Raw genomic sequence first — 26265 nt, 5'->3', positions numbered from 1 at the left:
CTTGAGTAAAAATTTTTCTGCCAGTGTAGCTTTTGAAAAGACGGAGTGAGCTGCCTTACACATTAGTGACATTTGTGTGACTGGATCTATTAAATCGAGGCTGGGCTTTCATCAATTTAAAAAACAAAAATGGAGCCAGCCCATAAGTATTTTTTATATGAAATCCTGCACACTCAGCGTCTTTTGAGACATTAGTTGATCTGGCAACAATCAGCTGGAACTAAAGCAACAGCTACCCCCTTTAGACAAGACATATGTTTCAGGTTTGGTGCAGTCCCCACCGTTCTCTGGTACTCCTGATGTCGAGGGTCCACACCAGGTGCCATTTATCATTGTGCTGGTGCTGCAGACTTTCACTGTAGAGACCCATTTCTCTCTACTTCCATCTCTATCAAATTTGGGAAAGCCAAAGAGAATGGCAGAGGGTTTCACGTTTCAAGAAAGAAATCGAAGCAGCCACATTTCTTATGTCCTGCCTACATGGCTCACTTAATGCTGTGTACCTATCCCCATGGACATTTGAATTCTTGACCCCAGCCTGGGAGATCTAACTCAGAGGTTCCCAAATTTGGGCCAGAGCCTCTTGAGATGATAGATCCTTATGCACACCAAGCGCTATCCTCAGACAGAAAAACAAACATGGCTTATTTTAAAAATGCAGATAAGATAGGATTCACAGTAGCTTTCAGTCATCATGGACTGTCTACGTAGATGGGATCTAAAAGCACAGCTATGATCACATGGGGGACAGCAAAACTTGTTTAAGGGTTTTCAGATTTGGCAAGACTGGGGGCAAGCTGTTCTAATTGGTTAGAACTTTTTTTTTTTTAAAGATTTTATTTACTTATTTGAGAGAGAGAATGAGATAGAGAGAGACAGCATGAGAGGGGAGAGGGTCCGAGGGAAAAGCAGACTCACTGCTGAGCAGGGAGCCCAATGCAGAACTCGATCCCGGGACTCCAGGATCATGACTTGAGCCGAAGGCAGTCGCTTAACCAACTGAGCCACCCAGGTGCCCTTGGTTAGAACTTCTATGGGTGGATGTTACATACAGGTGAAAAGCATATACGTATAAAGGAGGGTTTATGAAATGGGTAATTCTAGGGCATATTAAAGACGTGTGAAAATACCTAGCAGATTTGTAACTAACCTGTCCTTGCACAGAAGGTTCATCTTCACGGTAAAAAATGAGCTAGAAGGAAAGGCCCCTAGGTATGGCATCAAATCCCATCTTAGAACTCATGCTATAGACAGCAGTTTCTACCTATAGGAAAAGAGGCGCACAAGAGAAGCATCAGACTAAGTTGGGCAACAACAGGAGTGAGAAAAGGCCCACAGCAGTGGTAGTCCTGGAATGCGGGGCTGCAGCTAAGAGACACTGACTGACACTGTGGTCAGCCAACTTACAAGGTGACCTCAACGATATCTGCCTCTTGGGATTCAGGCCCTCGTGTAATCCCCACCCCCTGAATGTTGACTGGATCTAGTGACTTACTTCTAACAAAGGAATATAGCAAAAGTGATGGGATGTCACTTCTGTGATTAGGTTACAAGAGACAGACTTCCATCTTGCTACCAGACACTTTCTCTTGCCTTTTCGATTTGTATACTTTGATGAAGCAAACTGCCATTTGGGAGAGGCCCACGCAGCAGGGAAGTGAGGGTGGCCTGTGGCCAACAGTCCAAGAGGAATGTAGCCCTCAGCGCAACAGCTCCTAAGAAGCTGAATCCTGCCAACAATCCCTGAGCGAGTTTGGAAGGGTTTCTTTCCTCAGTCAAGCCTTCAGATGAGACCACACTCCCTGGGCCAATGTCTTGAATGTGGCCTGTGAGAGAGGAAAGAAGAGAACCCAGCTAAGCTATGCCCCTATTCCTGAATCACAGAAAAAGTGAGGTAACAAACGTGTGTTACTTTAATTCGCTATCTAGCAATACACACACAGCAAAACACACACACTGGACTTGAGTAATCAAAGACCATTCTTCACATATGCAGTATGGAAAGGCCTATTGGCTTTTTATTCCAGTTACACCTGAACCCAGAATCTATAGCAGAAGGAGTTACTGGATGAGATTATCAGCAAGTAGCAACTCTTCATCAAGGCTAATCAGTTATAAAGCAACGGAGCTTTTTACTTTAATGGAGCTTCCTGGCTCCTAACTTGCGCTATATGCCAACACCTCTGCCTGCTGCAGATCTAGGACACTGGGGGTTACCCAAGGATGTAGAGAAATCATATATAAAATGAAGAAGTCTAGATGTTTTCTCCAGTGCTGTGGTTTCGGTGTTGCATGGTTATCGGGCTTCCGAGGCTGCAAATGAGGGAGATGGAGACAGGGTGTGAGAGGCTGGTTACGGGCAGAACGCTTGCCAGTCAAGGTGAGTGACGGTTGACAATTCAGGAAGAGACATTGAAAAACCTCCAACTGTGGCAACCTAAGGCTGTTTGGTGTTGGGGAAATAGGCTTCCGTCAATCACAGGTGCTGAGGACAGTCCAGGATAAGTAGATGCTGGTTATGTTTTGTTAAACTAAAAAGAGCAGGGAAATCTGTAATATATTTTTAAAAGACTGCCACCAAGAATGTTTTACAAATGGGACTTCAGTAAGTAAATTCTTAGTTTTCCAGGAGAATTTAGCTATCCTCAGGTAGTCTCTTGGATGTTGAAATATGGGTGTTGGACAGAATTTAAGTTATGAATCAGGTCTTTCACTGCAAGATTTTTTCTGTGAGAAACTCAGAGGTTATGGACAGAAAATCTGGGCCCCTAAATTCAGGAAAGACTTGCTTACTCTTTCCTAGCTATAAAAAAAAAAAAAAAAAAAAAAATACACCGCCTTTCCCTGCCACACATCTATACTCTTCTTTATAAAGCAGGCATTTCTTGGATGGTATTTTTACTTATGGAGAAAAGGGAGGAAGATTAAGTGTCTATTGTTAGCCCTTTCCTTTGGGCTTCTTCAGAGAGTGCTGAAATGAAAGGTAGATGAAGGAAGTCTGAGGTTTCTAATCACACTGTTAAGATACCATTCTGCTAAATTAACCCCAGTAACTAACTCCCTGGTTGGTTTCCTGATTTCAGAAAGCCCTTAACCAGACATTAGGTCTATAATGGTTTTGTCTAAAAACACCCATCAAGGAGCGCCCGGCTTGCCCAGTCGGTAGAGTGTGCGACTCTTGATGTCGGGGTTGTAAGTTCGAGCCCCATGTTGGGTGTAGAGATTACTTAAAAACAAAATCTTAGAAAAAATATGCATATAAAATGACATGATTCCAATAACCAACGCTAAGGAGGTAACTAACACTTAACCACACTTAGGACGCAACAGGCAGTGTCACAAGCCCCTTTACATGTACAGATTTGATACTCACAAGCAACCTAGGATTGTCCCCATTTCACAGAAAAAAAAACAGGAGGCACAAAAAGGGAGGCTCTGAATTCCAGGAGTCTGGCTCTCCGGCTTGTACTTGCAACCACTACACCATATTGTCACTCACTATGCCTTGTATTTATACAGCAATTTATAATAGTCATTCAACTTTGAAAAATATTTCCAACATCTGGCAAAGAGCCAGGCAGGGGTCCAGAAGGCAGGCGACTCATCAAAAACTCAGTATAGGAGTTGAGATTCACCTGTCTACAAGGAATAATTCTTCAAGTATGAAGTCAATAGTTTCACACTAAAAAGTTTATCTAGATACTCATTTCGATTTAAGTGTCACAGTGTTTAGGAAGTATATGGGAAAGCAAATTATAATTCAGGTAAAAGAAATTAAAATGATTACATTTGAGGGAGGATATTTAAAGCATTGACAATCAGTAAAGTAAGCTAGGGAATGAAAATTACGGAACCACTGCATAAAGTTCAGAGAAGAGAAAGGTTTCCCCTGCTGTGAGGGGATTCAAGAGTTATGGGGCAGAATCTAAACATGAGGAAAGAGGAGTAAATCCAGAACACTGCCTCAGCCTGTTCATGTAAATGGAAATAAACAGCTGGAATAAGTTATGAGGAAAACCGAGGGAAGCAACGGGTCTAAGTGAGCATATCAGGTGGAAATTTGTTTTCCTAGAAAAGGAGGTTCAGACTTGCTAAGCAGGGTTGATGCAGTGAACCCCAAGGGCCCATTTTTGCTCCTAAAGTACCTTGAGTGTAAAGATGTAGCTTATGATTGTTACCTATGTTTGTTTTCAGCTCTGTGAGAGAAATCACATTTAAAAATCAGTATGCTTCATATCTCAGTAAAAGGGAAGGGTCATTGGATTCACGCGTTACAAAATTTGCCCATCTACTACATAGAATAAGGGAAACTCACGAGGTTGACCTAATACTTCCCTTCTCAATGAGCTGAATCACCATGATTACATAAAAAAGGACTGTGGATGCACTAGGGTTCTACAATGTACATCCGGATCACAAAAGAAACAATTTTCAATGGAAAGATAACAAGAGGGATGGAAGGATCTGATGAGTTTAAGTTTCTTGTTCATGAGGGTCTTCAAACAATAAAAATAAAACAACTGTATTGATTCAAATCTTGGTTTCCAGCCCAAATCTTTTAATTCACAGGCAAATAAAAAAATCCTTCTCCCAAAGAATAGCAGCACAGAATATATATATTTTAAGTTTTTTCTCTTTCTCCTTTTGAGTTGCAGTGTGGGCTCTGGGCTATCTTCCGAGGATATGTGCAGACATGTGGCTGTTGGAAGTCAATTGTTCCTCCATCAAAAAGACTTGCATGTGGTTTTTATGAAGGATGCGTTCTCAAACACACAGTTCAGGACGGCGGAGAAATATAAAACATCTTGTAATTGTTTCAAAATAAACTCTTCCACTGTTTATTTAGCTTTAATCTGCATGTTGTAGATTGGTTATGCCCTTGTTAATCACTGTTGTATGTATCTCCAGACAGAGTTGTAAATAACTTTTCAGTCCAAGTGAAATACGCTTGCACATGTTTATATGCAAAGTATGTGTGTATTTATGCTGATGTGTAAATATGGGTACAGTAATAATAGATTAGTGATCAGGTAATACAGAATCACAAGGTTCTGGCACTATGGTCAATTTAATATACCGGCAAATATCCTTTTTCTGCAGTTTCTAGAGATGAACTAAAAATATTAACTTGTTTGTTTCATTTACTGTCTTGCTTGGCAGGTCTGGGTTTGCAAAGTGAAAGAACTAAAAGAAGAGAACCCTAGTTACTAATACTCTCACTCGATTCATAGGTCTGTTCTTAAAAATGCAACTCTAGCTCTTTGTAACATCGACTCCCTAGAATTTTGAATAAAGGAAAAAATATACTCATTCATGTCAGGTCTTTCTATGCCACATAGAAAATAAACAGAAAATACATTATTTTGAAGAAAATTTAAAATGTATATAAATACACAACCACAACCACCTGAAATTCTCCTTGATGTTTATATAACTTGGCATTTTCACGTCGACATTAAATTGCCTGGAAAAGTGCTTAATTTCCACTCCACTTTGTCTTGTGTTGGATATGCTTAAATGCCATACTTAACAGTCTCTGCAGCCTCTCATGAATCTCCTCTCACAAGAGGAAAACGGAGAGGAGTGGGATAGAAACCAATGGCAGAAGCTCTTTTGTCTGTCATCTTCTGTCTTTAATGCCAGTTTCCTTGGAGAAATGCTTATTCCTGGGACTGGGTCAGCCCGTCTGCATTTTACCTATCGAGAATCAACACACACACACACACACACACACACGCACGCGAGAATCTACGCACAAGCTTGAGTGTGGCTTCACAGCAGAATAGGACAAGCTCATGTGGGTCATGACCAGTTCTGTCCCTGGCTCAGCTCTTTTGTCTATAAAATGGATGCTGATGCAGAACTTTGCAAATAGAAAAATAAAAGGGACCCACAACACAACAAGCAGTAGTTAGGTTTTGAGATAGGAATCATCCCATTTTTATCCAAAATGTCTTCTGAAGGTAACCATTTTAAGCAGAGCTGAGCCCCCATTTTCTGTGGTGACACAATTATTGGGCATAAGGATTCTGGAAAATGTTTCTTTTGCATGTGAATATTTTTAAAATTTAAAAAGCACCAAACATGTGTCCCATGTAAGTTGCCTGTGATTGATGCATGATGTCAGTGGACTTAATGATATTCCCTTAAAGGCATTTAATATCTTACAACTCAAAAAACCCCCACAAAACTACACACAAGCCTGCGAACCCATCCTGCACAGAGCACGAGTCACAAAAGACTCCTCTCCTTCAATAGCTTACAACTCAAATTTTCATAACGTAGGAACAAAATCTATTCACACTTTAAGTGTAAAATAGAAGTTATCAAACGAATACACAAAATGCTTAAAGGTCCACAGCAAGTGAATGAGTACAATGACATGGTATTCTGGAAGTCTTCCCAGACAAGGAGAGTTCTCAGCTAAGTTGCATTTATTCATATAATGACCCTTTTTAATTTTCTCCATTATAGATTCACCTTTTGAGGGGAGAAAGAAGAGTGGGATTAGGGGCCCAAGACACGTAAAGGAATGGTGGGATCAGATGTATATTGAGACTATTTCGTTATGAAACTGGGGATAAACTTAAGTCTGACAGCCCCGGTTTCTGTTTCAAATGCGGACATATGGAGGGAACAGCACCTTTGAGGGTGGGAAGAAGAGAGAAATACCAAATACCTAAACCCTAAAAGTCACAAAGTACCCAAGCTTATGTTTCCTTTGAAAACATTTAAGTACTATGAGTAAGAGAACACACTTCAGGGGGACCTTGGGTACAGCTTATATTCATCTACCTAGAATTTATACCCCAGCCTTCTTCCAAAAGTTGGGGTACTTTACAAAATTGGTTGTGTGAATTATTACGTTTTCTCCGTTATTTCCCCAGGGAAACATGCCAAAGGCAAACCCATCATTTCGGCTGATTTAGTGTTTGAGGCCAGAGATTTTATAATTGATATGAGGACCGTAATAATGGGTAGTGATCATCATACTGGTAAAGCCTGGGCTGATGGTACAAATCGTCCATTTCTATGTTTACCAGTTAAGTCTACCATAGACTTGCTCTAATAAATTTTGAGGTTATTTCTGAACTTTGCATTTCTAACTTCTGAATACTACCATTTAGAAATGTGTTAGAAGAGGTTTTCTTATATAAATATTGTCTACTCCAAGTAGGTTTTGTCACATAGTCTTCATTAGGTAGAGGGGGAATGGGATGTCTTTCCTTGGCTCAGGTCTCAAAAGATTACGGGGTAACCCAGAGTTCAGGCAAACATTTATCTCAAGGCACCAAGAGATTTATGCATTCTGGATATATAAAAGTCTGCTTAAAAAAAATTATTGGAATTTTCATCCTTGGCAAAGTCAAATAACTAAAGGATTAAGGCTGATACATGTTGCCCTATAAATCTATCATTAACCAAATGTGACACAATGCTTCAGGTATGTCAAATCCCAACTTGCTCTAAATGGGTAGTTAACATTTTCACTCACAATAAATATCTCACTATAAGAAAAAGCTTGTCAGCTAACCAACACAATCCTCAAAAGCAAACCTCCCAATTTTTACAGATCCACGAAGGTAAATGCTGGAGGGGGCGGGGGGGGGGGGGTTGTGGATTAGAAGTTGGAACCATCTAAGTCATTAGCAAAAAAAAAAAAAAAAGGCCAGTTAATAGAAAACAATTAAAACATGGTTTATGAAAAAAAAATATGGATAATCTGGCCTTGCAGGTATCAAACACTTCCAGAACACATAAGCCCCACGAGGGCAGCATGTGCATCAGCAGCCCACAGGAGTCTTACTGGCTGAGCAGATACGGGAATGCATGGATGAAAACACCACGAGCCCCGGTCCCAGGAGATGCTGGGAGTGATAACATGCGTTTGGGGGGAAAAAAAAATCCTTTGCTGGTAACTCCTCGGCCATACAAGGAAGGGAAGTCATTTTTAAAGGGGAGAAGATGAGCCTTAGAAGCATGCCCCAATTGCACACTCTGAAGAGCCAGACCCAGAGGCTCCGCTGTTCGGAATCTAGGTTTTTCCAGCTTGTTACGGGGGACAGGATGCTGTGGTTTAAAATCTGGTGGGAAGCACGAGTACTACTCCCTGGAAGGGATACTCCGGTGCTGGTGGTCGCGAAGGGGAGGTGGGCAGGAATTGGCTGCTGAGGAGAAAAACTAAATATCCAGGAGCCAATTGCGGCACGCAGGTAGCTCTCAAGTCCTTAAATACAATCAATTTAGGTAGGCTTTTGTTTACAGTAGCTTTTATCTAGAAGATAAGGTTGTAAAAATGTCAATCACGGTGAAGTACTACCACTCCTGGCCATATCTCAGCCGGCTCATCTGTTTTACTTCTTCCTCCATTTCCAAATACCTCAAGGTGTTTAAGATGAGTGAAAAGATATCAAACTATTAAAGTGAACTGTATTTGTGTATGACACATGGATTTGCACTCGGTGAACTGCAAATGTCATCCCTGTGGTGCCCGTATAGTTCCCAAGTTCAGCAAGAGGGGTCCCCGTGTGTACCCCTCACGGCTTTACTCCGCAACAACACAGAAACTCCACAGAATGAGCTTTATGTGTCCTTTTCAATAGCGCTCCTTTAAGAAAAGGAGAGTCTGATGGCTCTATGTTGGGGTGAGGCTTTTCACTTATTTATGCTGGGCCTCTGCACCAAAGAGGCCTGGATGTAAAAACCCTGAAATGGAAATAGAAAGTTGGGCTCAGGGAAAGAAGACAGCAAATACTCTCATTTTATTGTTAAACAGAACCTTGAAGGTCAACTGGATAGTTACAACAACTTAAATGTAAGCCCATAAAAGACCCTACCTGATTTTGTGTTTAGAGGCATCGTTTAGTTCATCATTTAGTTCATCGTTTAGCTCCTAAAATGAGGCTCTGCACCAGGAAAGTTTCTGAGGAGGAAAACTCCTCAGAGTGAAAAGGCCCCGGGGCCAGCTCCAGATGAAGGGCAGTAAGGGGGACAGACAGCTGTGAATAGGCAGACCCATGGGAGGGGAGGGCAGGTGGGAGGCACTTGGAAACAGACCTTAATGCTAGAGAGGGCTGGCAGGCCCTCCTGGGTAGGTTAGGGTTGTGTTGGGGGTCTGCATGGTGGAAAATAGCTTATCTGTCATTCTTTGGGTTTTGAGTCATTCTCCAGGTCTGGGCTTCCTTAGTATTGTTCTGTTGTTCTGTTTTATCCCCTTTTGAATACAACTAGAGTTAAGGCATCCTCGTAAATGTAATGCCCCGTCGTTAACCCCCATTTCTGACTCAAGTCCCCTAGATTCAAAGAATGCTTGACTGACATATTGGTAATGGTCCCAATCTTTAAGTGGTAGGAGATACAGACGATTTGACTATTATTTCCTTGAGTAAAATAATACCACTGGATAATCCTAGTTAGAATCACCAGAACCATAATCCTAACAGCAGCTCCTGGGCCATCAGTACGTGCCCGCTACTCTTGAGCTCTTTATACACATTGTCTCATTTAAAACAAAAGCTCTGCGAGTAGCTCATAGGAGTGCTTATTTTTTAATGTTGAGAAAACGATTACAGAGCTCTGCTCAACTGAGCCTAGTGACAACGAAGAGCATTAACACCGAATGCTTTCTTGTGCCTAACACTGTGCCAGCCACTTCCTACACGTCATCTAATACCTGCAATGAACCCATGAGGTCGGAAGTATTAAACCCGATGCAGAGAGGCAAAGTACCTTATCACACAAGGAGATAAAGCTCCAAGGTGGCCAACGCACCAACCCAGATCTGTCCCACGTTGCGCTCCCTCTGAACAGCTACCTCACGCGGTCCTGTGCTTGGGACTCTCCCCACTCAGTACTTTTTTGGTATCTAGTTTCAATACAAACCCTTTCCTTCAGGACTCTTCCATAAGGAAGAAGTCCTTCCTCTTCTATAAAATGTGGAGGCTGGAAGATCTTCACATGCCTTTTTTTTTTTTTTTTTTAACTTCCTGTGTCTTACTTGTCTATCTAGAAAGCAGGCCTCATAGCATTTCCATCCTGGAGTCAAGGTGGATTTTAGAATAAAAAATAAGCCTCACATCTTGCCATTTGCAACGACGTGGATGGAACTGGAGGGTGTTATGCTGAGTGAAATAAGTCAATCAGAGAAAGACATGTATCACATGACCTCACTGATGAGGAATTCTTAATCTCAGGAAACAAACTGAGTGTTACTGGAGTGGTTGGGGGTGGGAGGGATCGGTGGCTGGGTGATAGACATTGGGGTGGGTATGTGCTATGGTGAGCACTGTGAATTGTGTAAGACTGTTGAATCACAGATCTGTACTTCTGAAACAAATAATGCAACATATGTTAAGAAAAAAGAAAAAGAAGAAGATAACAGGAGAGGAAGAATGAAGGGGAGTAAGTCGGAGGGGGAGACGAACCATGAGAGACGATGGACTCTGAAAAACAAACTGAGGGTTCTAGAGGGGAGGGGGTTGGGGGATGGGTTAGCCTGGTGATGGGTATTAAAGAGGGCACATTCTGCGTGGAGCACTGGGTGTTATGCACAAACAATGAATCATGGAACACTGCATCAAAAACTAATGATGTAATATATGGTGATTAACATAACAATAAAAAAATTAAAAAAAAATAAGCCTCACAACACTTTGATTTGCATACGTTCATTATTGCCCCATTACAGAAAAATTCTACCCAAGAGTAGAATCTAATAAAGAAACTTCCCCAACCCTTGTTCCCTCCTCCCCAATCCATGAGTGGGTAGATTTAGGTCTGGAGGTCTGGAAATGAACCCACTAACAAGAAGAAAACTGGATAGCCAACTCATCAAGGCAGGGCTGGGAAGTACTTTACCCAGACTTACCCAGGGAGAAAAGTCAAGATGAGGAACCAAGGGGGAGGAAGTGTGAGTAAAGGAGAGTTGAACATCTCCTACATTTATAACTAGGCTGGATTCTCCGAGCCAGAAGGCAGGAAAGGTCACTTCACAGTCATTCCTGCCTTTAAAAAGAAAAGCTGATCAGCATCATGTGACCAGGAGAAACTACTTCAAGAGACTGGACAGAAAACCCGGATGATGTCAGTGATTTAAGTTTTATTTAAATATAGGTTCCTGTTCTTCGTGACAGGACACTACTGTGCTTGTTTCCATATTTAGGCCCCGGGTTACATGACAAAGGGGGCACTGCACACACCAATTTCAGGGCAGTGTCTTGAGACTTCATTGCACTTATCCCAAACTCCTTCCCGTTAGACCAAGAGCATTGTGAAGACTCTCATATTTAGGAGTTCATCTTTGTAACAAATGGTTTTATTATCTAAAAAAACGACAACACGACGGAACCAACTTCAGCATCTAAAACTAATATTTAAAGACCCTAGAGAGATGATAAAGGAAACTTCTAACTTAGGAAACTGATGATTGCTGTTGGAGATTGTCCTGGCAAAAGTAACACAAGGCGACTTCGGGACCCCAAGGCTGGCCCTCAGAGCAGATGGGGACCACACAGGATGGGTTTTCAGAAAGCTCATCAGCAAGCACCAGTTTCTAAAGGTGATCAATCCCTTTGTTTTCTTGTGGTTGAGAAGCTGCTTTATTGGCTAATTGTCAGAAAAATATTAGACGAAGGACAGAATTTTTTTTTTTTTTTTTTTTTTTAAGTAGCGGGTGAAGGATCATGTGAGTGGAAAACTGCAGGGCTGGATTCAAAGGAGAGGCCACACTTTGGTGAACTCTGGTTCTATCTTAAGACCACAGACGAGCACCTCCAAGCCCTGCAGAGCCAGCCCTGCCGCCTCCCTGTCCTGTGCTCCAGTCCCCGTGCAACACTAGCCTCCCTTTTGTCCTCACTGCGCGACGGAGACCCTATCACCCGCTGCCTTCCTGAAAAGGCTGCTACGTTCCCAGGATGCCACGATGACAAGAACACCGTCCCTGTCTTCCAGGTGCTCTCAGCAGTCGGGGAGACAAGCGGGTTAAAAGGTAGTGTAAGGAGGAGACCAAGGTTGTAAGAGAACAGGGCAGAAGGCCCCGTGCTAGCCCAGAGGTCAGGGAAGGTCTGGAGCAGACGCGGTCACCTTCAGAGTAAGTCTTGACATCAAGGTTCACTGAGCAAGGGAAGATGCTTCCAGTAGAGGGACAGGCACATGGAGACAGAGCGATGAGAACAAGCATGGAGGCTTCTGAAGCAGCGCAGAGAAGGTCAGGAAAAACAGAGACCGTGGGCATGGCAGAAGACAGAGCTGGAGAAGCTGGGCGGGAGCGGGGCTGCTAAGGGCCGGAGGGGCACAGTCTAGCCGACTGAGGCGTTCTGAGGGCCGAGGGGATGGTAGGCGCTAGTGGAGAGCACGCCCCTTCCTACTGATCTCACCACGTTGCAGGCACACCAGCCCTTTGCCCCAGGGGGATCCTCTTTCGTGAAACCCAAATACCGCAGGCTATGTTTCTGTGCGGAATTTCTGAGTTAAATATTTACTTTCACGGGGCCAGAGGATCTACTACAGCTCACTTATTTGGGGGTAAACACATTAAAGGAAAGTATACATTAAAACAAATCTTTCCCCCCCTCTACCCACATTTCCACTCCATGCAGAGAAAAGACTGCCATTCAAAAAAATACCGTAAAACTATCCAGAGGGCTCAACTTTCCAGAGTCGTTGGGACAAAGTCTGTGTATGTAAACAGTCACAGCCTTGCTCTGCGGGGTTCCTCCAGTTTGTATTCTTTGAGAAGTCTGCCAGCACGAGGCGAGCGGCTCACAGTTTCCTTAGTGACTTACCCAGCAACCTTATTCTACTTAACAGGAGTCCTTGGCGAAATTTTATGAAGATAAGGACTTCCAGGAGTGAGTTCCCTTCTGGTGTTTTTTTTTGTTTTGTTTTGTTTTGTTTTGTTTTGATTAAAAGCAAGACAAGACAGAACTACACCAAACCCGTAGTTTTACTTTGCAGACTCTGTGGCCTCTCAGTTGGCCCCACAAAGGCCACCGGGGCCGGGGCCGTGGTTTGATTCCATCAAGCTGAAAGCAATCTGTCAGTGTGGAGAGGAGTTACAGAGGTTATTTTAAACATTTAGTTAAGCTTGTGACGGTCTTTAGAGGCATTCCTGGCTGCAAACTGCCTCATCCTGGGTGACATAAGCTATTGAAGGAGGTTAGACGGAGGTCCCTGCAATCCGAGAGCTGGTCCACCCATCTTGCCATTAGCTGATTAATAGGTGTTTATTTTTTGGGCTTCAACCAACAGGCCATCCTAAGGCCAATGCAAGACAATATTTGAAGTCATCTGTGAGTGCCCCACACTTGCAAAAGACCTTACTTTTTTGTGCAGTTGCTTAGCTAAGAAGTCCTGGTCAGATTAGTAAAATGTAATGCCAATGACAGAGAAAACCCTACCCCATCCTCCTCCATTATAAAAGAGGACTACTGGAAAAATGGATTCTTATCACTAAAGAAACATCTGGAGAAGGGAAACAAAACAAAACAAAACAAAACATGACCAACTAGTTGTGGCAACTGGTAGAGCCCAAACTCCCATTCAACACTAGATATTAAATAACAAATTCCTAGTATTAGGTTCAATGCCTTACATAAGTAGTAACTAGGCTTGCTATTATTTTAATATGTTTTAATGTAGGCTCCATGCCCAGACGTGGAACACAGTACTGGGCTTGAACTCACGACACTGAGATCAAGACCTGAGCTGAGATCAAGGGTTGGAGGCTTAACTGACTGAGCCACCCAGGCACCCCTAGGCTTGCTATTTTCTAGTGAGATATTTATGACTACAGATATATGCTATAAACGCTATAAAACATTTGGATTTATAAAATTTACTTTGATTTATGGGGCTTATGATTCTATGGGATTCAGAAGCAAAATGGCGAAGTGAACTGATCTCTCATTGCCAGACACTAAATTTAAGAGACGTTACAGTTACATATATATTTATATTTAATGTTTATCACTTCTACAGAGACAGAATGTTCCATGAAAGCAGTACCTTGTCTGCTTTAGCATTACCTGGCATTTAGCAGTGTATGGCACATAGTGGATGTTGAATAAATGTTTGTTGAATAAATGAATGACAGGTAGAAGAGTTATGCGGAGTATTTTTGCACAGCTATTTCGCTTAGGTCTGGTCTGGATCTTGAACCTAATGGCATACACAGGATGGGCTGAACGGTTTAAAAAACAGTGCTATTACTTGCTTTACTTAATCATTGGCCTTTGTTTAGTTCAAAAGCTTCCCCAAGCTCCCCAAGCAGGAGAGCCATTGGTTCCAAATGGCATAGTCAGAGGGAAGTTACAGTTACTGCTTTTCACACTTTATCGGTCTGCTCTCACGGACTTTGCTGCAATAGTTTTACAAGAAAATGTGCTTGGGACTTTTACCTTTTAAGTTTAAATTTATCATCTCAACCTTTGTGGCATGGAAGATAACAACACCAGCATTTCTTCCTTACCTCTCAGGTTAACACATATCCACTTCTAGCCAGATTTCTGAATGACAACAGCCCTGGGAAAGACGTATTTAGAATTTAGCACTGGGAGAACTTGCTGGCAACAGTCCTGATCCCCTGCCAAAGTTTGTGCTTGAGGCTGAAGATCAAGGTGCTATTTTATTTAGATTTCTTAGAAAGACACTGAAGATCTCAAGAGACCAAAAGTCCAGTCTGTAAAGTTGTTACATCCACAATCAGATCAGCTAGGCTCCTAACGGGGACACATATGGCAATTTACCACCACGATTTCCACAGGGAAGCAACCCTTGTGCCTTCTGTCTATTCTCATGATCTATCCAACACAGATCAATCACTCTGAGCTCCTGACACATTTATAATGCCCTTTAGGCTTATTTATGGACCAAGTGTAGGTTTCACAGAAACAGACTATAGTCACATTTGAAAGAATTCTTTTTATCTCACCCAAGATTATGCACTGGATAATCTCGACTGGATCTCTCTTTGGTAGGACTAAGAGTCCCCATGTCATATTTTGACGACTCTTAACTATAATGCCTTCAGATGGTCAGATGCTCTTAAGCTCTCCAGCACGGGATCAGGCATTTAAGAAGACAGAAATAATAACTTTCATGGAGAAGGATATCATGTGTGGGGCATAATTTTAAGAAGCCTTTTAGACTCTGATATGCAGACTTTGTTCTGAGAGATGCTTATAACATAAAGGGATTGTTCTCTTATTGAAACTCCATTTGTCAGAATTAATGCCATTCATTCAGCAAATATAAAATGTTTGCAATAGTGTAACAGCAAAAGTTCTCATTTTGTGCCCTCATTTTGCTTAGACTATTTACAGACTTAAAAAAAAATACATGCCATGAAAAAAGTCACAGAAGATTTAGGGTACATATTTTGAGGAAATATGTATATGCCTAGCTCCTTTTTTCAAAGTGCTTAGTATAATATGAAATTTTAAGAGGTTTTGATAGCTTTATTCTAAAGGATTGAACATAATTAGCTCAAGAAAACAATTTTGGAACCCCTCAACTTTGTGTGTGTGGGGGGTATTGGGGGGGGCTAAGTTTCTTCAGGCAACTACACGTAAATTACCCAGAGTGAAAGGACAGTAATTATCCAGGGAATTGAGGCACTAGGGACAGGCAGTGTAGAAGATTTTGGACCTCTGCAGCCTCGTCTTTACTTGCATTTTGGGGAACAAGGGAAAAAGCATAGTGTCTTATTTTGCTAATCTGGGTAAGGCTGAAAGGAGGAGAGATCTGGATTAGATGACCACATAAATTGTAAAGGTATTGTTTCTTTCTTTCCCCATACATGAGAAAATGCACCAATTTGCATTCACGTACATTTTATACTTTCTAAAAAACACGGATCTGTTATTTAAGAGGCTGAGGTATTTAGGAAGCTAAGCGAGTTCCAGAGACTTAGGGGCAAGATGCTGGAGTTAGGACTGAGGTCTGACTTCTTATCCAGGGAGGGCAGAGGAACCCTGGAAAGTTCTGTTGCACCGTTTTACCCTGTAGTCCCTATTACATTTGTGACTTGTCTCTTATGAAGAGATCAAAAGATTCAGTATTATTCAGTGTGTTTAAATGCTACAAATTTGATGTGATTTTTAAGCATTATTAAAATACATTCAAGTAATAATTTTCTTGTGAAACTAATGGAGAATTTTTACCTTTTGATGCCATCACACCTCCAACAGGCTATTTCTCACTTTGTATCCACAAACCTTTAAATTCTATACAATGGGACTTTTGTCAGGCATCCCCAAACATCCAAAAGTAGCATTAATTTGTATCTGTCAGGTTGTACTAATTGGAGTTAAAATTTTTTTTAAAAAATCATGTCAGAGTTCAAACTATTCAGTTTTTTTTTTTTAATATAACTATTGTTTCTTTTTAAATGTGGGGCAACATACTACCTTTTCAGGTAAGTAAAAGCATATTGGCCTTAGTCCAATTTAATAACTAGGTTGTAGACTTCCTATCAAAAAGTATAAGTAGAATCAAGCTCCTAACTTATGTAGGGAAATAGGAAATGTCATACATGGTAGCTGATGTTGGTCTTTTAGGATTCCTATAGCTACACACTGGAAATGAAATTAAAAGGACCGGTAACATTTTTCAGACAGAAATCAGTCCTTAAGTGACAGACCTAATTCTATCTATAGTACAATTAAAATCTAATGGTTTCAGAATTAGTAAAAGGTGTAAATTATCACAACAGTGCTAGGGTAAGGACATAGCAACTTATTTAACATTAGTTAACCTACAGATTATGGGAGTTAATGTATATTCATTATAATTTTAAAACAGTTCGGGGGACAATAGGAGATGGGATATTCCAACAACAAAGACTGAACAACTTTTTAAATTACAATCTGTCAAATCCTGTATATAGGGAGGTGAAGGGGTAGGGAGGTTAGAGGGTAAAAATCCTTGCCTCGGGATGACGACAAAGACGTGGTCCTTAGCTCTGCGTTATCCCCATTAACAAAAATGACAATGTGAGTTAAGAATATGAAACCATGGCTGTGGATTATTACATTGTAATTTTTGGAAAAGCAACCACAAAGAAAAGCACAGAGCTAGAGGGAGAGAGAGAGCAGATGGAGAAGAGCAGGTTGGAGGTAGGGATTTGATAGATTGGTGGCCTATATTCTGGGGTCTTGTATGATCTCAATAGCATAAAACAATTGACCTTCTGGGAGCTGTGTCCATGGACCCCATCAGAAGGACACTGGACAACAAGTTATGTTGATAGAACTAAAAACCAGAGGGTGTCACAATGAGATGATGCGTCCCCTGCATGGGGAATACATTATACACAAAGTGGACAAATGACTACAACTTTAGAATCTACAGATCTAGCGGTTTCGAATTACAGTTTTAAAAAAATTAAGATTTTATGAGAGAGAGAGAGAGAGAGAGAGAGAGAGAGAAAGCGTGCGAACAAGCAGGGGGAGGGGCAGAGGGAGAGGGAGAAACAGACACCCCGCTGAGCAGGGAGCCCTACACGCAGCTTGATTCCAAGACCCCAAGATCATGACCTGAGCCGAAGGCAGACGCTTAACTGACTGAGCCACCCAGGCACCCTCAGAATTCGTTTTTTTAGGTTTAAAAAAGATAGTGTTAATAAAGCAGAGTTGGGAGGAGATAAAGAAATAACCCAATTTGTACCCCTCATTATGGCAATACTGTAAATTCACAGGATTAAAACCTAGATTTTATCTAAAGTGGATTTTATCTACTTTAAAAATATGTATTTTTCAGCTTTGTTGCCTTGAACTTTTATTAAAAGTGAAATCAACTTTATATTAAGGACATGCATGCTAACTTAGAAATACTCTATTTGTTGCACTTTAATTTTCTTACTTTATAAGCACTGTCAGCGTTTAACTCTGGAACCTATGGCATGTCAGGATTAATGAGCTTTGGATTATATCGACATGGGTTATATGTCTCCATGTTTAGTGTTGATCTCAATTTAATGAGGTTTTAGGTAGAGTTATTAGAATATTAGCCAATATTCTGGAAGGAATTTCACAGATGTACGTGAAACCACTGTGAGTAGGGTGGGTTTAGCTATTTATATGGTATAAAGTGTGTCAAACAGGTCCTAACAAATAGAGGGTTAAGCTAAACTTTGGGCAAGCAGTTTGTTACAATAAATCTTGGGTTCAAGAATTATGGCGTAACCACCAAGTCTTTCCGTGAAAAATATTTGAGCTCCCAAGAGATGCTCTACTTCCAATTAGTTGTCTGCACAAGGTAAAGGGAACACTTTCTCCAGGAGTCCAGTCACTGAGGAGTCCATTTTCAAGGTGCCAAGGACAGCACCAGGTCTGATCAGCGGCTCTTCTTTGGACTGAAGGATAAACGTGAATGTGCATATCAGTCTCACTTGTATCTGTACAGGCCATTGTGTCCATTTGTCTTATGGATGTCCTAAGTCCCACCCTCCTTCAATACATGGCTACTGAATTTGCTGGATTACAAAGTCATGCACTCCTAGAGGGTCAGTGACCATCTGACTGCTTTCAGATGAACCCCCAAAGCCTAGTAGGTCCAAGTGTGTGGCCTACCCAGCGCTCCTCTTTAGTTCACAGCAGGGTCCAGAAGAACATCAGAAAGAGGACTGAAATTAGAGGTCATCACTGCCCCGGGCTTCTTTTGACAAATCACAGCATTCATAATTTTATAGATGATGGGAAGCCAAGTATAGGAGAACAGCCTTAGCTCTTCTGTGATTGACATATGGATATTTTCCCTCGGCTGGTTCAACAGCTTGGAACTTCCTCCATGTGAATGTTAAATCATTCACACCATTCTTAGAAATACACAAAAGTAAGAGTCAAAGGGGCCCCTTTCAGTGAAACTGTGTAAAAGCCAACTAAGCCTGACATTTGGATCATTCAGGAAGATAATGCATCTCCTCACGGCTCAAACAGAGTACTACTTAAGTTAACGGTACTCGATGATGGTTTCACTCCGGCTGGAAAAAGTCACACATGCAGTGCTATGAAATCAGCGTGGGACTGGTTTTGAAAATTAAGTCTACAGGACCTCCTGCCTCTCTCTCTCTATGAGTCTCCATGGTGCAACAATTATGTTTATGGGACTGAAGGAAAAAGTCAGAGGGAAGGAGAGGTGTGAAGCACATGGAGAAATTGAGAAGGAAGTGAGGGGATTTAGCTTACCACACAGAACTAAAGGGAAAGGGCAGGAGAGGAGATTGGGGCACTCAACATTCCAGCATTCTTTAAGACCAGGTCCGATGAAATTCCAAAAAATTTAAGAGTTGGAGATTTTAGCCACAGAATGAGAGATTCTTCTTCACTGCTGCAAAGCAAATATACTAAGGGCAACAGGAAAATTCTGAGCAGACATATTCTTAAGCAAACAAGGGCACAAAGACCAGTGATATTTGATATTTCCTTTTTTTACTTGTATACTGTCCAAATTGCATTCTAGGAATATGGCAAGAAATTTAAATGTGAAGCTCTTCACAACTGCCTTAAGTACTGCTTTCTAGACTGATTCTCCGCCTGCCCCCCAACCCCCCGAAATAACTGACATAACCGCTGAGATGGCCAAGCTCACCACCACCACACACAGCCACCACCAACCCTCCTCTGCTGGGCTCCCTCAGCTACCACCTCCACCCTCAACCCTACAGTGAGACACCCCCCACCCCAACTTCCAGCTAAGTGCCAGGCACACTGCCAGGCATTTTGCATACTTTATCTCAAATCTTTATGTGAGAGTTATTTTTAATCCACATTTTCCAGCAAATTCCAACTTATATTTCCCAAATGTTCACTATATGTTCACATGCATCAAGGCTCAGAGGCTCCAGCTCTGGTTCCTAAGTCTGTGCCTTGTTTAAGCAAGGCGACATTTTAAAAATCACGCAATGATTTAAAAAAATAATGAACATTGTGAGGCTTACTAAAAGGGTTGCCACCAACTAATTGGGACAAAGGTATGAATGAGGCATTCCCATTTTGACAAAAATGCCGAAGTAACGGATGCCTGGCATGTAGGAGTTTCATCTTAGACTTCTAGGGGAGAATTAGATAATGTACACATTATACATAGGAACTTGCAGAAAACTTTTAAACAGCATTTAAAGAAAAAAAAAAGGCTTCCCCAATTGAAACATATGTTTTTACACAAATCTGCATGCTCCAATTAATCTGAACTGCTGGTGTGCGGCCGGACCGCCTTCATCATCTTTGTAAGCACAATGTACAATTTGTGGTCGGATTTCTAGCAAGAAAAGTGTACCTAATTTTGGCTCTCCCCATACTTAAACCTATCTTAGAAAAATAGAATTTAACCATAGCTTTACACAATCCTAAAAAAGAACTGTACGCAGCTGCTGACAGGTCATTGATGTTGTAATACTCCAAGTACCCGAGGAGAGATTTTATAGTATTATCCCAACGAATGGCATAAAAGAGACTTGGATTTTAAAAATTCATCTCCACTTGTCAAACATTATTAGGAAAGGAGGGGGAAAAATGGAGATTTCTTGGGATGATCTGACACAATGGCATGTTTTTCTGGTCCACCATGTCTGGCTGGCAGGACGCTTTTCTTCTCTGGTGTAATAAACAACTGTTTAGTACAATGCCATGTTTGGAACAAGGCAAGTTTTATTTTCTTTTTTAAGCTCTTGGCTCAAGAGAACGGTCTTATGGGAAATGGCTATTGTGTTTACTGTTATTTGATGATGAAATGTCATGACTAAAATACTTTGTAATAAATTATTCCATTCAATAAAGCCATCAATAGTTTGGCTGGTTTAAAAATGCAATTTGCATTATAATGCACGGAGAAATCCCTGATGGAACACTCCTGTAATGTATTAGTTCAGATCAACACACACACAAGTGGGCTTGCTCTCGTGCTCTCTTCCTCTTCTGGTTCAAGAGTTGTTTGCGACTTAAAAATATAAAAACTCAAAAATCTCAAAATGTCATTACCATTTCACAGCTTAGGACAGAATCATTTTGAAGAAGATGCTGAATTATTGAGAGTGATGATTGGCTAGAAGTGAATGAGTGGTATTAAGATGCAGTTTTCATCCATTTTTCCTGTAAAACAAATGGTTGCTGCATCAGTTTTGCTGACATAACAGAATAACTCCACCCACTTGTGTGCAGTCAAATCTCCATGTGATTTGTTTTGGTCATACCGCTAACTTTTTACAGTGGTGTTTATCATGATATATATTTGATCTATAGACTGAGTGATGAGAATTACTTTTACTTGGGCAACTTTTCACTGTCCATTAAAATAACTGGAGACACCCTTGAAAAGCCAGGGTTGGTAGTTATTTGCCTCATAAAAGAAAACAAGCTCCTATTTCTTCATTGGTCTGGTTGTGGTCTGTAACTACTTCTGGGAGAGGAATCCTTGTCAAAGGAAAACCATGTACACTGGCCAATCCTCTGCTAACACAAACAGTAGTTTAAGGAAAAAACCTGTTGAGGGAATAAGAAGCCAGGCTTCTTAGGAGGAAGGTCTCCAGGACACGTTCTGGAACCCTAGAGGGTGTTCAGCGTGCTGCATCCCTCCCTATGTGAGATGTGGAAGGCCCACAGGCTGGATTTGTCCACCAACTCCTCCTGTGCACGCCCGAGATCTCTGAAGATGGGGACTGGATCTTCGGTGTCCCTGTGTTCCTGGGCCCACATGCAGGGCCCAGCAGTTTGGTGCCCGATATACATTCATGGATGAAGACGCAAAGGAGTAACCCCTCTGAGTAAAGACTACTGAGCTTCTGATCTGACATGTCACCATTCCCAATCTCATGGTGGCATCACAACCCTCGACTGTGTATTCCAGCAGCTTTTGGAATTTTCATAGGGCTGAAAGGATATCTGTGCTAAGTCTCTCCTTATAGTCTCATTTTCAATCAAGCAAGAACATGTTCCAGTTGTTTGAAAAGCAATGGACTCAAAATGTAAACTGGGTACCTATTGTTTCTTTAGATGCATAGGCCATGAACTACTGGTTTATTGGGTATATTAGAAAAAGTGCCAGAATAAATATCTGAAGTTCTGGACTCCAGGTCTGACCCTGCCTCTAACTGGCTGTGTGACACTGGGTAAGTCTCAGACTTTTGGGGTCATTTTTTCCTCATCTGTAAACAAGAAGGCTGTACTAGATGATCTATAAAGTCCCTCTTCGGCCTAGTATTTAATTCTATTACTTTTTTTTAAGATTGTATTTACTTACTAGAGAGAGAGTGAATGAGCACACAGAGGGAGAAGCAGACTCCTTCGCTGAGCAGAGAGCCTGACGTGGGGGTCAACCCCAAGACCCTGAGATCATGACTTGAGCCGAAGGTAGACGCTTAACCAACTGAGCCACCCAGGCACCCGTACACTCTTATTTCTATAAGCAAAAATGAGTGCTAGAGTATACCTTCAAAAAAAAAAAGTCTTAAAAAAAAGGAGGGTGTCTGCCTACTCAAAAAGAACCTGAACTCCCAGTTGTAACATACACTTAAACCCAAGAGAATACAGGTATCATTTACTAGACTATTCCTTCCTATTCCCATTTTAGATGTGAAGTACATGAAAAAATTGTTTGACTTATTTAGCAATCTTTACTATCAAGCAAGACTTAGAGATTTATACTTAGGGAGTAGCATGGGTTTCAGGGAGTCTTTGAATTTTCTGAAACTGTAGGTGAAGTTTTACGGAAGTGCAAAGTTCATAGTTTTGATACTTCATTCAAAATTTTAGGAAGCTCAGCCTAAATCCTAGTCTAATGCCATTAACTGACCTACACTAGATTCCTAGCTCAGACACTAGTTCAGAGCTTGAGCACACTTCAGTTCTTTTGAGTCAAACAGAAATAGCATCTACTCTAAGGATGATTATAAAGATTAATACGAGGTTATAAAGAGAATTAATGTATATAAAATCACTGTTCCAGAATCCCTATCATAACAAGTACTTAATGAGCAACAAATAGATTTTGCTTTTTGCTTTAGCAAATGAGGTTAATCATAACTAAATTTTCAAGGTTGTTCACTGCTGATAATCAAACCAACTTCCGAGGGTGGGGAAAATTCCATTTCAAAGATTTTATTTATTTTAAAGAGAAAGAGCGCACACATGGGAGCAGGGGGAGGGGCAGAGGGAGAGGGAATCTCCAACTGACTCCACGCTGAGTGCGGAGCCCAGTACAGAGCTCGGTCTCACAACCCTGAGATCATGACCTGAGCCGAAACGAACAGTGGATGCTTAATCAACTGAGTCCCCCAGATGCCAAGAAGGATTTCTTTTCAAAAGCTACAGAGAGAAATTAGGAGTGGAAGTGCGTCTGAATGTGGGAGCTTGTAAAGGAATCCACCTGTTTAATCCTGTTTGATAGGATTCTAAGTACAGTAATTAATTATACCATACGTGATTGTAGCCATTGGCTAAACCAATAGTTTAAAACAATTTAACATGCCTTGTAGTTTTGGTTTACATAGGTCTCTCTTCAACTATGTTTCCCGGCTCATCTTAGGCAGCTAATGGGATTTTTCTGATCCAAGCATTTGTTGGCATGAACTCAGGTAAGGGGGCTACAGGAGATAGTTTCTGAAGTCCCTTCTAGTTCTAAGACTCTAGGAGTCTCTTCTTCTGAATGAGGAGAAAAAAAAATCTTTAAAGGACACTGAAATCTCAGGTCTCAAATTGGCACACAGTGCTCCCTGTCTTAACTCACGTGATGAAGTGCTTTAATGTAGAGGAAATTGAGACACACTCTCCATTTGGAATCATTCTAAACACAAATGACTGAGTTCTGGATCAAAGACAAAACTTGTTTACACTTCAAGAGAGGGGAGTAAGGAATGCTGCTGATATTCGGTATAGTATGACCAAAACATAAATGAGACCAGCTACCATATGCTGCTCAGGAAAGCAGTCTGTTTCACTGGACCACCTTCAGATGATGATAGTCACACTATCTGATATACCAGCTTAGTTGGGTGATTTCTTATATCGCTTCCTTCCCCTCCCAAATTCTTTGGTAAAGAGACTGGAATTTTGCAGTCTGCTGGACCTGAGGCCCAAGGTCTAATAAGGTGGGTAGCTAGTAAGCACAGATGCTAAGATTTGAACTTGGGTCTAACAAACTCCAGAATTACTGGTTCTTTCCATTACACCAGTGGTTCCCAAAGCGACAATGGAGAATACCAGATAGTTGTATCAGAAGTGAGCGGGGTGGGGGTGGGTCAGAAAAAATGCATTCTTCTAGGTCTTAGACCCAGACTATCTAATTGAGTAGGTCTAGAGGAGGAGCCAGGACCTGCATTTTTTAAAAACAATTTTTTTGGGGGGGGGAATCTATATATTTTTGCATGCATGTGTGCACAAGTGGGGGGAGGGGCAGAGGGAGCAAATCTCAAGCAGACTCCCACTTAGTGTGGAGCCTGATGTGGGGCTCTATCTCACGGCCCACGAGCTGAAACCAAGAGTTGGTGTTCAACCGACTGAGCCACACAGGTTCCCCCGGGATCTATATTTTAAACAAGTATCTCCATTAATTCTGATGTGTAGTCAGGTTTGGGAACCACGGAGTTCCTGCTTGGGGCCACAGTCTCTGGGAAAGGCTTTCTGTAGGGAGTGAGATTTTAACACTGAAGAAACAATGTGAACTTCAGTATACAGTGGGTTGTGAGATGGCCTTTAATGAAGGGGTCTGGCTTGTAAGAGAAGACAATGGTCCCAGCTAGCACAGTCTGTGGAGGAGTAAGGCCAGGGATGCGTCTAAAAATCAGATAGCATGCAGGTTCATCATGTGGGACTCTAATGGATTGGTAGCCCTGTGTTGAGAAGGATTCAGATGCAGGGAGTGGTGTGGCATACAGCCACACGGCAAACATGCCAAAAACAGAACTTTATTTTAAAATGACAACATATGGTGTATTTTATAGTCCATCAAGATTGGCTTTGTTTAAATTGAATAGAAGATAAAAATAAGACGAATAGTAAAATTTAATTATCTCCTCCAAATTTTACTTGGCCCCTACAACTGTTTTTAATTATAGCTTCATGACTTTACCTGAATTCCTCAAGTGCAAATTCTTTCTTTTAAAATTTATTTTCATCATATCTTTAGCACAATGCAGAAAAGGAATCTTAAATATTTATTTCGGCATTTTATATTTTTATTGGTTTTGTAAACCATTGAAATTGTAGAGTGTACTTAGAGTGAGTTGATTCCATATGCAGTAAATCAACTGGAGGACAGACTACACCGTACAAAGTGAATCACTATAGCTAAAAATAACTTCCCCTCCCACCCTGAAAACCTGCCAACATCCAAACAACTACAAGACTGCATTCTAGAAAGAGGTGTACTATATTCCAAGATAAATATATACAAATTAAGCTGGAAAACCTCAAGGTGTTCTTGATTAATTCTCAGAAACATTTCACAACCAAGTCTCATAGACACTCTCTGGGATAAGCACAAGGAGAGGAAGAAAATGACTGCAGAGGCTATGGAGATGGAAAGGGGGCTTATTAAAATATTTTAAAAGGCAAAACAAAAGGAAAAGTGGGTAAGCTGGGGATGAAAAGGCAAACCACCACAAAAAGGAGTTTCAGACTCAATGAAACATTTTTAAGGACACGGAGCCTCTACTTCTTCAAGCTGCTTCCCAGGCTGGCCCAAGGTGAGTCTCATTCCTATGCCCCCCAGTCAGATACCTGTGGGAGTCAGTGGCTTCAGAACTTCCAAACAGGACTGGGTATGAGGCTACAGAAAGTGGACTATGAAGAAGCCAACAACTCAGAACAAGTACATGAAAGAGCAAGGGGTTGGGAGGGGGGGGGTCTTACAATCTGTCCCAGCTAGGCCTGTGGTCACTGGGCACCTGGTATTCAGGATTATGTTCCCAGGCATGCAGAACACCGCAGTCTCTCCACAAGGGGCTGAAACATTAAAAAAAAAAAAAAAAAAAAAAAAGCCAGTGAAGACCTGGAAGGAATAAGTCGAGAGGCCTCCCCAGTACAAACAGTTGGATCATCGAACCATACTTTTTCAATCACCTTAAAAAAAAAAAATCTTAAGACTTAGACCTAATGTCTAGAATAGAGCCTGGCGAACACTAGGTGCTCAATAAATGTTTTCTGAATGTTGGTTAGGTGTCTGAATTAGTGTATGGTCTTGGTAGTTAGAAGCTTTGAATAGTTTTTTTTTTTTTAAAAATAAGGGTGGAAAGAGGGAATGAATTATTTTCAGATCAAAAAAAAAAATCAATGG

General features: G+C 41.3%; 1 protein-coding gene across 5 annotated transcripts in view; it reads right to left on the bottom strand.

Moving 5' to 3' along the window:
- CDIN1 (CDAN1 interacting nuclease 1) overlaps window positions 1–26265 on the bottom strand; it is a 204253-nt gene that overhangs the window by 5802 nt on the left and 172186 nt on the right. For 2 of the 5 annotated variants that reach the window (XM_027572449.1, XM_027572446.1), the window contains one exon: window positions 25842–25934. The exons of the other annotated variants lie outside the window; for them this stretch is intronic. In XM_027572449.1, coding sequence (XP_027428250.1) covers window positions 25842–25934 — 93 coding nt within the window. The remainder of the gene's footprint in view (window positions 1–25841; window positions 25935–26265) is intronic. 5 annotated transcript variants of the gene reach the window in all.

The sequence above is a fragment of the Zalophus californianus genome, chromosome 6, assembly GCF_009762305.2.
Source record: "Zalophus californianus isolate mZalCal1 chromosome 6, mZalCal1.pri.v2, whole genome shotgun sequence".
Classification (NCBI taxonomy): domain Eukaryota; kingdom Metazoa; phylum Chordata; class Mammalia; order Carnivora; family Otariidae; genus Zalophus; species Zalophus californianus.
Note: the sequence above shows the minus strand (reverse complement) of the source record. Positions and strands in the feature narration are given on the sequence as shown.